This window comes from Equus caballus, chromosome 7 (assembly GCF_041296265.1).
Source record: "Equus caballus isolate H_3958 breed thoroughbred chromosome 7, TB-T2T, whole genome shotgun sequence".
Lineage (NCBI taxonomy): Eukaryota > Metazoa > Chordata > Mammalia > Perissodactyla > Equidae > Equus > Equus caballus.
The window spans coordinates 35,668,866-35,682,484 of record NC_091690.1 but is presented as its reverse complement, the minus strand read 5'-3'; the positions used below and the strand labels follow the sequence as shown (position 1 = coordinate 35,682,484).

The 13,619-nt window shown below is 45.6% G+C and overlaps 1 protein-coding gene and 1 non-coding gene across 3 annotated transcripts in view; one reads left to right on the top strand and one right to left on the bottom strand.

The window, feature by feature from the left end:
* DCPS (decapping enzyme, scavenger) overlaps nt 1-8,164 on the bottom strand; it is a 36,014-nt gene extending 27,850 nt beyond the window's left edge. Inside the window, exons 1-2 of one of the 2 annotated variants that reach the window (XM_001505098.5) lie at nt 7,868-8,164; nt 6,423-6,597 (exon numbers count right to left, since the gene is read on the bottom strand). In XM_001505098.5, the coding sequence (XP_001505148.1) occupies nt 6,423-6,597; nt 7,868-8,068 (376 nt within the window). In that variant the 5' untranslated portion in view covers nt 8,069-8,164. The remainder of the gene's footprint in view (nt 1-6,422; nt 6,598-7,867) is intronic. The other variant, XM_005611695.4, reaches the window with a different exon arrangement.
* A 4,521-nt stretch (nt 8,165-12,685) lies between these two features.
* Nucleotides 12,686-12,789, top strand: LOC111774493 (U6 spliceosomal RNA). Its single transcript, XR_002809496.1, has one exon. It is a non-coding gene; the product is annotated as a U6 spliceosomal RNA (small nuclear RNA).
* The last annotated feature ends 830 nt before the right edge of the window (nt 12,790-13,619 follow it).

Sequence of the window (13,619 nt, the reverse complement as noted above, 5' to 3'; positions counted from 1 at the left end):
ATGAATAGTTCTAGTTAAAAACCACATTACTAAATAAACACTGGAGCTCCATTCAAACCTGAGATACTATCATTCTCTGATCTCCTATGACACAGAAGCCCACTGAGGTGGGCTAGCCAGCTAGTGGATTCCTCATTTTTCATTCAGAGACACTGAGTCTCAGAGCAATTCCACGACTTGCCCTGGTGTCACCCAGTGGCCCCACGCCTGGGGTGATTCCCCTGTTAGATGATGATGGGGCTCTTCAACACCCTGCTCCGGTAAGGACCTGTCTGGCAAGGCTTTCTCTGTTGGTCACTGTTCAGAGAACTCTTGTCCTTCAGCTCAGCTGCCACGGGAGGGCTGCCAAGGACAACCACAGGGAGAGGTTGAGAGACCCATGCCAGTCTGTGCTGGAGCAGAGCCCAGAGACTGGTACTGGGCCTTCTCCTCCAGGTGCTGGGGGATCTCCCCACAGTGCCCTATTCTGCCAGGGCTGGCACCATCCAGGAGTGTGCTCTAGCACAGCACAGGCTCCCGTGTCCACTGGAGAGGAAAGGGCCAGACCCCACCACTCCTCCACCCCAGAGAAGAGGCAGTATGCAGAAACATAAGTCTGGGGCCCACCCTGTGGTGTAGCAGTTAAGGTCGCAAGCTCCCCTTAACTCTGGAACCTTGGAACTCCCAAGGTTCCCCAGTGTGGATTCTGGGCGCAGACCTACACACCACTCATCAAGCCATGCTGTGGCAGGATCCCACATAGAAGAACTAAAAGCACTTACAACTAGGACATTCAACTATGTACTGGGGCTTTGGGGAGGGAAAAAAAAAAAAGAGGAAGATTGGCAACAGATATTCGCTCAGGGCCAATCTTCCTCACCAAAAAAAAAAAAAGGAAAAAAAGATTCCAAACACAAGGAAGAAAAAAAATTACCTAAAAAAAAAAAAGAAATGGAAGTCCAACAATGCCCAAAACCAAGAGGAAGGAGGCCCTAATTAAACACTTTTCAGCAACAGTGACTAGAAACCAAACTTGAGAATGAAGGCAGAGGCCTACAATTTAGTGGCGGAATATTCTTAGTTCTTCTAAGGACCTGCCAGTTTTTCTTAACTTTAATTGAGAAATATATTGTACATATAAAACAAGGCGTGTATATATGTACATATACATATTTACATATACATACACACATACATATAAACATATTTTTACGTACACATGTATGTATATACATATACATCATACATAGACTATATGCACACATACATAAGTATAAAATATGTACCGTTTAAAGACTTAAAGGGATCCCCATGCATGAAGCACACAGTCTAAGAACAGAACTTTTGTCGTCCTCACTGTCCCACCCCCACTGGGGATAATCACCTTGCTGAATTAGGTGTTAATCATTCTCTTTTTGTCTTCCTCGTTTTGCTATGTTGTATGCAACCCTTAGCAGGATATTGTGCAGTTCTGCTTGTTTTTCAACTTCATCTAGTTGGACTCACACTGTGTGTACTTTCTATCTTGCTTTTCTTGCTCTACCTGGTGAGATTCTTGACATGCGTGGCCAGAGTTCATTCATTTTCACTGCCGTAGAGAAGTAGCCCAATGTAGGAAAACACCTTGATTTATTTATCTATTCCATTGTTATCTGATATCTGTTTTTACTGTCATGAACAATGTTACAGGGAAACTCTTAAGGGAATGGCCAGTTTCTAAAATGCTCCTCCAAAACATGTCCTCACTCGGGACTCCAGAGGCCCACATTTTGCCGCTGCCAAGGGCACTGGGAGGAAAACCCGGCCTGCAGCTCGAGTGCTGGGAGTTCTCTGCAACTGAAAGAAGATGTGCTGCCCAGGATGCCTCTGCACCCTGCCCTGGCCCCACTCAGACGCCTTCTCCTCTTCAGAACTGGAGACTCCACACCCCTGCTTCACATGAGGGAAAACAATTGGCCTTTTTAGAGGCAGTCTGGATTTCTGAGTCACACCCCTCTCCCTACTATCTCCCCACTTCTTCCCCAGGTAAGAGGCAAACAGACATCCCGATCAAAGGGCCCCATTGATAACCCAGGCGTGAGAGCATGACGGCTGAAGCGCAGGAGAGGATCCAGGCTCTGCCCTGCCTGGACAGCCAGAGCAGCTCTAGGATGCCGGCCATCTGGCCCCCTCAGCCCTCACATTTGCCACATGGCCACAGGGGAAGACAGGAAACCTGCCCACGATCAGGGGCAGGCATTTTTCCATATGTTACATATATTGTTCCATTTAAGGCTCATATAATTTTAAAGGCGAGAAAACAGTAACAGAAAATGACTAACACATGGAATATACCCCACATGCCAGCTGCTGTGCTACAGGTGTTATATGCTTTATCTCAATGGGTCACAACCCATGACAGTAGTGATGAAATTAACTTAGGAGGCTAAGACCAGCATTTAAGGAAAGGAAACAGACAAGATTGGAATAAGTTGAGGACACTAGCAAGTGTCCCATAAAGTAAGGGTAAGTATTGCTTTGTGAATCCTTTGTTCCCCTTATCTCCATGTATATTTATTCACCTGTACTGGGTCATAATGTAAAATGCATCTCTCACTGTGGGTAGAGGCTAAAAAGTGTATCTTTCTCCTCTCGTCTATTTCACAACAGTCCTGAGGTTATGTTCAGTTACTAACAATTTAATAAGAAAACAGCTGAAGTGACTTCCCCAACTTCATCTGTACCACACCACAGCCACCAACCCCCCCGCCTCAGCTCCTGACACAACAGCATCCTTTCTGTTCCTCTTTCTTCCCCCAGAATAGATGCTGTTCCCTCAGTCCAGAACATCTTCCCCACCCTCCTGACCTGCTTTCTGCACAGCTGGTTCCTTTCCAACCTTCAGGTGTCAGCTTGGGTGTCATCTCCACAGAGAGCCCCCCTGGACCCCCAGCCCGAGCAGCCCCTCTCCTGTTCACGGCCACTTAGATATCTGTTCCCTTGTTTGCTGTCTGCCTTCCCACGACGACTCCAAAGACAGAGGTAATACTGGAGGCACTCACCAGTACGTTCCTAGCCCAGCACCTGGTACACAGCAGGCGCTTCGACTTTGTTAAATGAACACAGAAACTTCCCAAGTCCTCTCAGTAAACGGCAAAGCCAGGATTCCAGCCCGGGGATGTCTGACCCGGGGCTTGCTCTTAACCCCCGCAATGCACGAAAGCTCAGAAACAGCACTGTGCTGCCTCAGGCCACACCACCAGCAAGTGTTAGCTCTGGGACAGGACCCATGCATGTCTAACTCCGATGCCCATGCTCTCTGTTATGCCAATGGGGTGGGGTCCATGAGTGGCTCACAGGAGCAGCCTCTTATGGTCAGTTGAGGATCTGGAAGGGTAAATGAGAAAACTGCAAAATCTTCAGGCCAGAAAAGAAATTTGCCAATGACCAGAGAAATACCAGAAGAAATCAGCTTAGAATTGGGGGGGGGTGGGGCGGAGCAGCTCCCCTAGGCAAGTATTCTGGGAAGGGGGTCTGGAGAAACAGCCAGAGACAGTAGAACTCAAAGGGGCAACTGTAAAGGTGGCTCAGAGGGCCTAGGCTGCGGGAACCATGCTTTAAGGCCCCTCCAGGCAGCGTTAAGAGTTGGTGATGGGAGACTGAGACTGGAGGAGCAGGGCTGAGAAGGCTCTGGCACGGAGGCCTAAGGAGCCGGCAACAGTAATACTTTGGCAATGCTGCCACCTCGTGGCTGTGGAATGCTTGGCCCACAGGACAAAACAGACGGGTCAGTCTGTAGGTTCATTCTGCAGTGGCCATTTATTGAGCACCTAACATGGGGCCCGGCTGCTGAGGACTGAAAATGGGTCAGACCTGGCTTCAACTTTCAAGGATCTCTGTTCCCTACATCCAGACAGTGACCAAACCCTGTTGAGTTTACTTCCCTCTTTTCATAATAACTTGGGGGATACCCCTCCCCAAACAAGACTGCGAGGGCAGAGATGGTGTCTTATTCATCTCTGAAGTTCCAGTATCCAGCACAGGGTCCCGCACACCACAATAAGAATGGCAGCACATTTAACATGTGCTAAGTACTTTTAAATCATTAGCGCAACTGATTCTCACATTTCATCCATGAAGTACCTATGAGACTTCCAAATGGAGAAGTCCAGAAGATGTTTATTTCAACATGAGCCTGCAGTTCTCAGAGAGCTCAGGGATGGAGAAATAAATGTGGACTTTACCTGCACACAGGTGGTGTTTAAAGACCACTGCCTCTCAAATTTTAACATACAGGACCCACCTGGGGGGTTTGCTAAAATGCAGATTCTGAGTCTGAGGTCTGGAGTGGGGCCTGAGAGCCTGCCTTTCTAACAAGCTCCCAGGTGATACAAATACTACTGGTCCACAGACCACACTTTGAAGGGAAAAATCTGGAACAGGGGTTGACAAACTAGTCAGAAGGTCAAATCTGGCCCATGGCCTGTTGTACATCAAGCAAGCTAAGAGTGGTATTCTCATTTTTAAAGGGGTTATTAAAAAAAAGAAAAGAAAGAATATGCAACAGGGACCATTTGCGGCTCATAAAGCTTAAAATATTTACTCTCTGGTCCTTTTCAGCAAAAGTTTGTCAACCCCTGATCTGGAGTATCATCAGGGACAGGGTGAACAGCCAAACTAGAGAGAGATGAGGCAAACCGTCATGACTTCCAAATCACAGGACAAGTTTGGGCAGGGACAATAAAAGCCTAATGCTCTGCATGTATGCTAACGCTGATGCCAGGAAGACGGCGAGCCCTGGAAGGACGAGCTGAGTGCGCGCGAGGCAGTGCTGGGAAAGGCAGAGGGACACCTGGGGTTCTGAATGCGGAAGGGAAGGGGAGCCGTGGTGAGCCGACAGCCCCAGCTTCTTTCAGCGCTTAGCTTAGAAAGACGACAAAAAGAGAAAGGCAGGGCAGCGGTCACACCACCTGCGAGCAGTACCACAGAAGTACTGAAAAAAGAAGGAAAAAAGGAAAGGCTGTGAATTCTACAGGGTTGCTCTGTGGAGCAGAACCTTCTGGATTTTGGCTGGGGGTGAGGAAGGTGGATAAAGGGCTGGCAGAAGGCAAGGGAAGGAGGCGGCAGCAGAATGGTGGCCCCAGAGCCCGTGGTTTCAGGGCTGCCCTGAGAGGTGTTGGGCTACAGGGCCTTCTGTTGTGCTCTGCCACCCCGTGTGGAGGAATACATTTCCTTAAATGTCAACACCCGAGAAAGAAACACAGCTGTCCACTTCCATCAACTTGAACCAATCAGTCGGGCTCTCTTTCAATGGAGGGCCAGGCTGTTCTGCTTTCAGTTCTGAAAGGTTTGCTTGTCTCACCTCAAGCGTTCACATACATTTCCAAGGACAACAACAGCACCCTTTCTTAGGGGTGCAGAAGACACTAAATCTATCGAAAAGGCTGTGGCAGGATATCTGGAAAGCCAAACTGTTCTTAAATGCTGGAGGACAAATAAAAAGACAGAAGGATTTTACAAAACTGCCGTGTGCTGCGAAGCAGATCCCAGAATTTCCTGGTGGGAAGGAACCTCCACAGTCAGGCAGCCTCCCTCACGCTTCCCACAAGCCTGCCTACTCAATCCAAGCAGCGATAGGAGAACGCTGGCGGCACGCCCAGCTCTGGGCATGGGCTAGTCTTCTTCTTAATATATTAAAAAATACTTGCAATCAAAAACAAATCTCTGCCCTTTAACTCATGAATTCCTGCCCTTCTCAAGTACATACCCCTCGATCACATCCAGTGTCTCCCTGACTAGGAACCGAGTTCCTTCAGGGAAGTAACTGGTCTTTGCAGCACCCAGCACACTGGTCACTCCACAGCAGTGTGCTGAGCAAGTCCACAATCTTAGTTTCTCTGCCACCTACTGGCTGTGTGATCTTGGACAAGGTACTTAACCTTTCAAAACCTCAGTTCCCTCCCTTGTAAAACCCTATCACGACAGGCTATTCTGTGGATTAAATATGATCATACACGTAGACTACTTAGAATGGTGGTCTGCACAACATAAGGGTTAGCAAGTGCTGACAATCATTACTACTCAGTCAAGAGAGGAACCTGTCCTAGCCCATGAATCACACCCCCTCCCCAAAACACACCACACCAGAGCAGCGTTTCTCCCCCTCAGCACTGTTGGCATTTCTCTGTTGTGGGGCCCATCCTATGTTTTATAGAACATTTAGCAGCATCCCTGGGCTCTACTCTCTAGGTACCAGCAGCACTCCGTCCTCCCCAGATCTGACAAGCAAAAACGTCTTCAGAGATTGCCAAATGTCTCCTGTGTGGCGAAATTCCCTCCTCCTTCCATTAAGAACTACTGCACTAGAATATGCAAATCAGTTATCAGGGGCAGCCACCACACCCCCTAATTTCCCACCACCCCACTCTCCCCACATGTAGCCACCTCAGCCCTGATTAGCTCACCACTCAGTTGCCTTGGAGGGAACAGGTGATAGGTGCTGTAGATATCATTGGAGAACTGTAACTGGAGCTCAGGGCTGCCGTTCAGGAGCTGGGCCACCTGTTCCACCTGAAATGGTGTCTTCTCCAGGATCACAACGGCATCCTCTCCATCCCCATCCCCATCGGCCTCATTCACCTGTGGGCAGAGACACCATCAGTGGGCTCAGGAGCAGAGCCACAGGTGAGGCCTGGAGAGCAGAGGCTGAAGTTCTTGGGGCCCCAGAAACTCCCACACTTGGGATTTCCTTCCCTGTAGCCTTCCCTCTGGGCAAGTCTACCCAGTGGTACTCATGTTTCTTCTCCCAGAGATGGCACCTCATTAACCCAAATCTTTGTGGCAGTGCTCACATCTTTCTTCTCAAAGATGCAAAGCTTCTCAGCCGTCGTCTATTTTAGGCTCACAAGACCTGTGTCAAATTCTTCCATTTTACAGATGAAGAAACTGAGGTCTAGAGGGATTATGTGACTTGCCCAAGGTCACATGAACAGTCGATGTTGACATAGAAACTAGTATTTGAGTATCCTAACTCACTCTTAGCTCAAAGGTTCTCATGGTTAAAACTTTAGTGGGTGACGCAGACTGAAGACAGGTGAGGCTGAGAGAACCAGACAGAACCTTGTAAAAAACAAAAGACACAGAGAGAGGCACAGAAGCCTAGGCCCAGGTCCCCCTGATCCCCCCACAATGAAAGCTCCTGCTAGGAGTTCTGGGGAACCCTAATACCTTGGCTTGGCCTGGCCTCCTCACTAGCTTCTGGATGGCCTCCAGTGTCTCCTCAGTCCCTGCTAGAGAGCTGAGCACATAGTATCAGAGCCAGCTGTGCGTATCTGTATACCCCAAGATACTCTGCACTCCTGAACATCAGGGATGGTAACTTTCATCTCTACATCCCCAGAACCTCGCTCAGTTCTGGGCTGTCAGTGCATGATCCGTGGAATTGAATTACCAATGTAATAAACTGTCTCCTCTGTTAGGGCTGAAGTCCTGTACAGCAGGGATCATATCTCCTACAGTCTCTTTGTCGTTCCCAGAGGCATGGATGAACAAGACGGTCCAGCAACATTGAGTGGGTTCCTAGCACCTTTATAGGTTGAATGAATAAATGAATGGGTTGGAGAATTTAACACGTGATTTTTTAGTCTGTAATACACTGTACAAGGGTCAATTATTCACAGTAAAGGAGAAACTAGGAAAATCAGCCCTATGTGTGTTAATTTCCTTAATTCCACGGGGGATCTTGTCTCTTCCACGCCCTCCTCCCCCATGCATGGTAGTGGTGCACTCTTCCTCCCCCGCAAGTAACGCGACTGGTACTTTCCGGCAGAATTCTGAAAAAGATCCGCCTCCCAGGCTATGACTGGTTCACTCCTACCCGCATCCACCATCCCGGGCTGTCAAATGGTACCTTCCCGTGTAGGAAGATGATTTTGTCCCGCGCGGACTCCCTCAGCACTTTTTTCACTCTAAAGCTGGAGAAAGGTAGGCGGACAGGGGCAGCGGTACCATTCCCAAAGCCTGCTTCCTTTTCTTTTGTGCTGGGGGCTTCCGCCTCCTCGGCGTCCAGATCGCGTTTTCTCTTACTGCCTTGAGGGGCTGCGTCCGCCATGCTGCCCGGCAGAAAGTGTGCGCCTGCGCAACCCCCAGCCGTGGCCCCGCCCCTTCCTGCTGCTCGCGGGCCACCGCCTCCCGCCTCCGTGACGACGGGGCTGGACTACAACTCCCGATGTGCTCCGCGCCGAGACCGGCGTTCTTCCGACTCTACGGAGCCTTGGAGCGCCTGTCCTTGTGACCTGTCCGGAATGAGCGGTTTTAATTCGAGATACTGTCCTTGGTCCCCTCGCGCTGGCTGGCCCCGAGTTGAGGCCGGTGCTGAGGGAAAAAAAAAAAAGACGGCAGTGAGTCCCCAAATAGGCAGGCTAGTGGTGCTGCAGTGGAGAGGGCTCCCCCAGCCGCCCTGGGGGCCAGAGCTGGAGGACACCCTTTGGACCCTGAATGCCTCGACAGCTTCTTTGAATATTGACATTTTAGTAAGAAGTGTGCCAACATTGATGCGTTAGCGCGGAAGGAATGTTTCTGAAACAAATCTGTTTGAGCCAAATGATATTTCTTGGGTTTTTTATAGAGAGCACTTAAACCATTTCCATTTTTCACCCATTTTCATTTTACAGAAATCTTCATCGCGTGCAGCTCTTTTCTTTATAGATTCAGTACTTCTTGCGGAAAAGAAAGGTAAGTGAACAGCAGCAGAAATCCATTTTGTCACCTGCTTCTTTTCTTCCTGCTGGCAGCCTCTCTCTCTATCTTCGTCGCCCACACGTTTGCTATGCTCTCGGGATGGACTTGCGGCGTGAATATGATTCACCTATCAGAGTTTCTCTCCTTTTCTTTCTTTTTTGGTCATATAAACGTTTTGCTTATAATTTCTGCCTTTGTAAGTTTCCTTTGTGTCAATTATTTCTGGCGAGTCCATTTTTCCGTGGTTTGTTATTTGACAGATCTAAATTTTGTCAAGACTTGATACATCAAGGTTTAGTAAAAAATTTTATCATTTTCACCAGTGTCAGTTTTGAGTTTCTTTTTTTCAGACAAATCTAATGGAGGTGCAGTTTTTTCAACTTTCAGTCAGTCAGTAAGGTCTCAATCTATCTCAATGACAGTTGCATTTGGCTTGATTATTTCTACCAGAAATATATATTATGAGCTGGATAAAGGCTAATTGTTTTGTGAAGCAGAACGCATTAATAGGGGAGACTTAGGATCTGAGATAATTATCTTCAACCAAAAACATTTACTGCCTGTCTACGCATTTTCTGGATGCATCCCTCACCCTCTGGGGATATACAGTAAGAGGTTATAAACTGTATGCAAGACTACAACAAAATGTCCTTGGGGGTCAATGGCAATAGCAAAACCTGTTCAAAACCCCGAGGTCCTGATCTTAAGAGAATTTCTAGGTGTGCCTTCTCTTTTTTTTCTTCCTTCCTTTTTCTCCTTCTCTTCCTCTCTTTCTCTTTCTGTCTGCCTCTCTCCCTCCCTCCTGCTTGCTTGCTTCCTTAACTGCTACTGGGAAGAGAATTTGAGCAGGGTAGCTATGTTTTAACAAAAAGAGCCCTGAATTGGGAGCCATGAAGTCTGGCCCCAGCACTGACTGGCTTTGCAACTTTGGGGAAGTCACTTACCCTCTCTAGGCCTCCATTTTCTGTGTGCCAGACTGTCGGTCCTGAACAAGTTGGAGGAGACCTCTACTTTCATAGAATTCATATTCAAATGGAGATGAGGTAAACAAATGTGATCATTTTTGATAATGATTAAGATAATGGTAATTTCAGATAATGATTATTTATAGACTAAAACAAGACAATGTGATAGAGCCTGGGGATAGAGAGGACTTTAGATAAGGTGATCATGTGCCCTCTCAGGAGGTGACATTGAGCTGAGACTTGAATGATGAGAAGGAACCAGCCATGTGGAGACCAGGAAGGTGTATTTCAGGCAGAGTAGATATCAGATGCTAAGGACCCTAAAGCAGCAATGAGCTTGACATTTTCAGAAACGGAATGGCCCTTAGGGTAGAATGTAGTGTGCAAAGGAGAGATATAAAATGAAATTGTAGACAAATTTATTCATTAATGGCAAATTCATCAATGCAGATATAAGTCTGATTAAAATTTCCATAAGGTCAGAATTCTCCTAAGAGGGCCTGGCTCAAGGAGAGGATGAGCTCACAGGGAGCCTCAGCAATAGAGGACCTATTAGAATACAAGACAGCAGAGTGCAAGGGAACTTTATGGCAGACACTAAGGAGCTTCGCTTAGCTTTGGAGGTTTTTGTCTGTTGACGATTCTTTTTTTTTTGAGGAAGATTAGCCCTGAGCTAACATCTGCTGCCAATCCTTCTCTTTTTGCTGAGGAAGACTGGCCCTGAGCTAACATCCATACCCATCTTCCTCTACTTTATATGTGGGACGCCTACTGCAGCATGGCTTGCCAAGCGGTGCCATGTCCGCACCCGGGATCTGAACCAGCGAACCCTGGGCTGCCAAAGCGGAATGTGCAAACTTAGCTGCTGCACCACAGGGCCAGCCTCTGTTGATGAATTTTTTAGTTCACCTTCCTTGGAAACATTAGAAGGCTCTGCACCGTCCCATCCAACAGCCGCTAGCCACTAGCCACATGTAGCTGTTTACATTTGAATTAATTACAATTAGATAAAATTGAAAATTCAGTTCCTCAGTCATACAGCCACATTTCAAATACCTGATAGCCACATAAGGCTACTGGCTACCATATTGGACAGCACAGATGTGGACCATTTCCATGATTACAGAAAGTTGAAGTGGACAGTCCTGTATTAGAAGGTTACTACTGGAGATCTGTCGTCTGTCTATAAGTATCTATCTTTCACTCTTCTTGAAGAATCTCAAAACTTCTCCCAAATCTTTTTTTTAGTTTAAGGAAGGACTAGACACTTCCATTTCAGGTATTATAACAGACTAGATTTCCTAAAAACACCTCAACATTCTGGATGCAAAATTAAAAACATCTTTTTGGCTGCATTGCTGTTCTCTCAAGAAAATAAGGTTTTCAGAACTGAAAAATGTAGGAGCACAAATTTAGAGAATGATAAGTGGATGTTGAAGCAGAAGTTCTAAGAGAGATTGCTGGTTTCTAGAAATCTAGAGTCTTGGGCTTTAAATGTGATGTTTAAGGCACAGGAGACAAGACCTGGGCTTGTGCGAGGTGAGGAATCAGAAGAGAGAACTTCCCATAAAGGCAAGATATCTGAAGGTTCACCACCTCAGTGAAAGGGCCAACTATTAAAAAATAAATAAGTAAAACAAAAGCTGCCCCCTAAAGGAGACAAGATATTTGGGAAACTTATCTGCCTCAACATCTGGCTCTGGAGGGAAGAAAAAAAAAATCCCCTGAAAATTCATAACCACAGGCCAATCTTCATGCAGGTTTAGAGTTTGGATTTATACTGCCTGTATGATGCAGGAAATTCAAACTGAAGAAGCTATTTAAGCTGGTCTTGTATTCTTTATTGACTGCTTACTCTATGCCAGATTGACTCCAGAAGAAATGGAAAATCTAAATAGATCTTTAACTCTTTAAGACATTGAAATTGCAGTTTTAAATCTTCCCGTAAGGAAAGTGGTAGGTCCAGATGGATTTACAGATAAGTCTCCCAAACATGCAAGAAACAATTAATTCCGAGCTTAAACTCTTCAATGAATAGAAAAAAGGGACCACTCCACAACTAGTTTATAAAGCTGGTATAACCCTGGTAACACAACCGGACAGGGGTAATACAAGACAGAACAATCGGCCATTCCTACGTATGAGCAGAGATGTAAAATCCTACAGAAAGTGTTAGCAATCTGAATCCTGTGATTTATAACAGAGGCAATACATCGTGGTCAAATTGAGTTTACCCCAGGAATGCAAGGCTGGCTTCCCATTAGAAAATCTAATGTTACTCGCTGCATTAACTGAGCAAAAGGAAAAAAACATATCATCTCAGTAGATGTGAAAATTTTAGATTAAATTTAAAACCTTCTCAAGATAAGTAAAACTCTTAACTGAAAACAGCAGGAAACTTACAATTTGTTTAAAAAAACACACCAAACCAAAAACCTACAACAAATATCACATTTAATAGTGAAATATTTGAAGCATTCCCTTTAAAATCATAAATGAGACACAGGCGGTGGCTATTCTCACTTTCAACATTTTACCGGCAGTCCCAGGCAGCACAGAAAGACAAGGAACTCAAGTTTTTGTTTTGTTTTGCAAATTATATGATTGGGTTAATGGAAACCCAACAAAATCTATGGTCTTTTTTTGTTTTTAAAGATTGGCACCTGAACTTAAACTGTTGCCAGTCTTTTTTTTTAATTTATTTTTTTCTGCTTTTTTCTTGCAAAATCCCCCCAGTACATAGTTGTATATTTTCGTTGTGGGTCCTTCTAGTTGTGGCACGTGGGATGCCACCTCAGCATGGCCTGATGAGTGGTCAGGATCCCAGGATCCGAACTGGCGAAACCCTGGGCTGCCACAGTGTAGCATGCGAACTTAACCACTCGGCCACGGGGCTAGCCCCTCTATGTCTTAAAGAATAAATAATTCAGCAGGTTGCTTAATATTAGATCACTATGCAAAATAAATTGCCATCTTTTCTACCAGTGATAGATAAGAAATGTAATTTAAAAATAGCTTTTAGAGTGCTCACTTCGGCAACACATATACTAAAATTGGAATGATACAGAGATTAGCATGGCCCCTGCACAAGGATGACATGCAAATTCGGGAAGCGTTCCATATTTTTCGGCAGGAAAAAGAAAGAAAAGGAATACAAATAGGCAACAAAGAAGTAAAACTCTGGCTGTTTGCAGACGACATGATCTTATATATAGAAAACCCCAAAGAATCCATAGAAAAACTATTAGAAACAATCAACAACTACAGCAAAGTTGCAGGATATAAAATCAACATACATAAATCAGTAGCATTTCTATATGCTAACAATGAACTAACAGAAAAAGATCTCAAGAACTCAATCCCATTCACGATCGCAACAAAAAGAATAAAATACCTTGGGATAAATTTAACCAAGGAAGTGAAAGATCTATACAATGAAAACTACAAGACCTTCTTGAAAAATCGACGACGACATAAAGAGATGGGAAGACATTCCATGCACATGGATTGGAAGAATAAACATAGTTAAAATGTCCTTACTGCCTAAAGCAATTTACAGATTCAACGCTATCCCAATCAGAATTCCAATGCCATTCTTTACAGAAATTGAACAAAGAATCCTAAAATTCATATGGGGCAACAAAAGACCCCGAATTGCTAAAGCAATCCTGAGGAAGAAGAACAAAGCTGGAGGCATCACAATCCCTGACTTCAAAACATACTACAAAGCTACAGTAATGAAAACAGCATGGTACTGGTACAAAAACAGGTGCACAGATCAATGGAACAGAATTGAAAGTCCAGAAATAAAACCACACATCTATGGACAGCTAATCTTTGACAAAGGAGCTGAGGGCCTACAATGGAGAAAAGAAAGTCTCTTCAACAAATGGTGCTGGGGAAACTGGACAGCCACATGTAAAAGAATGAAAACCCAACCATTCTTTTACACCGTTT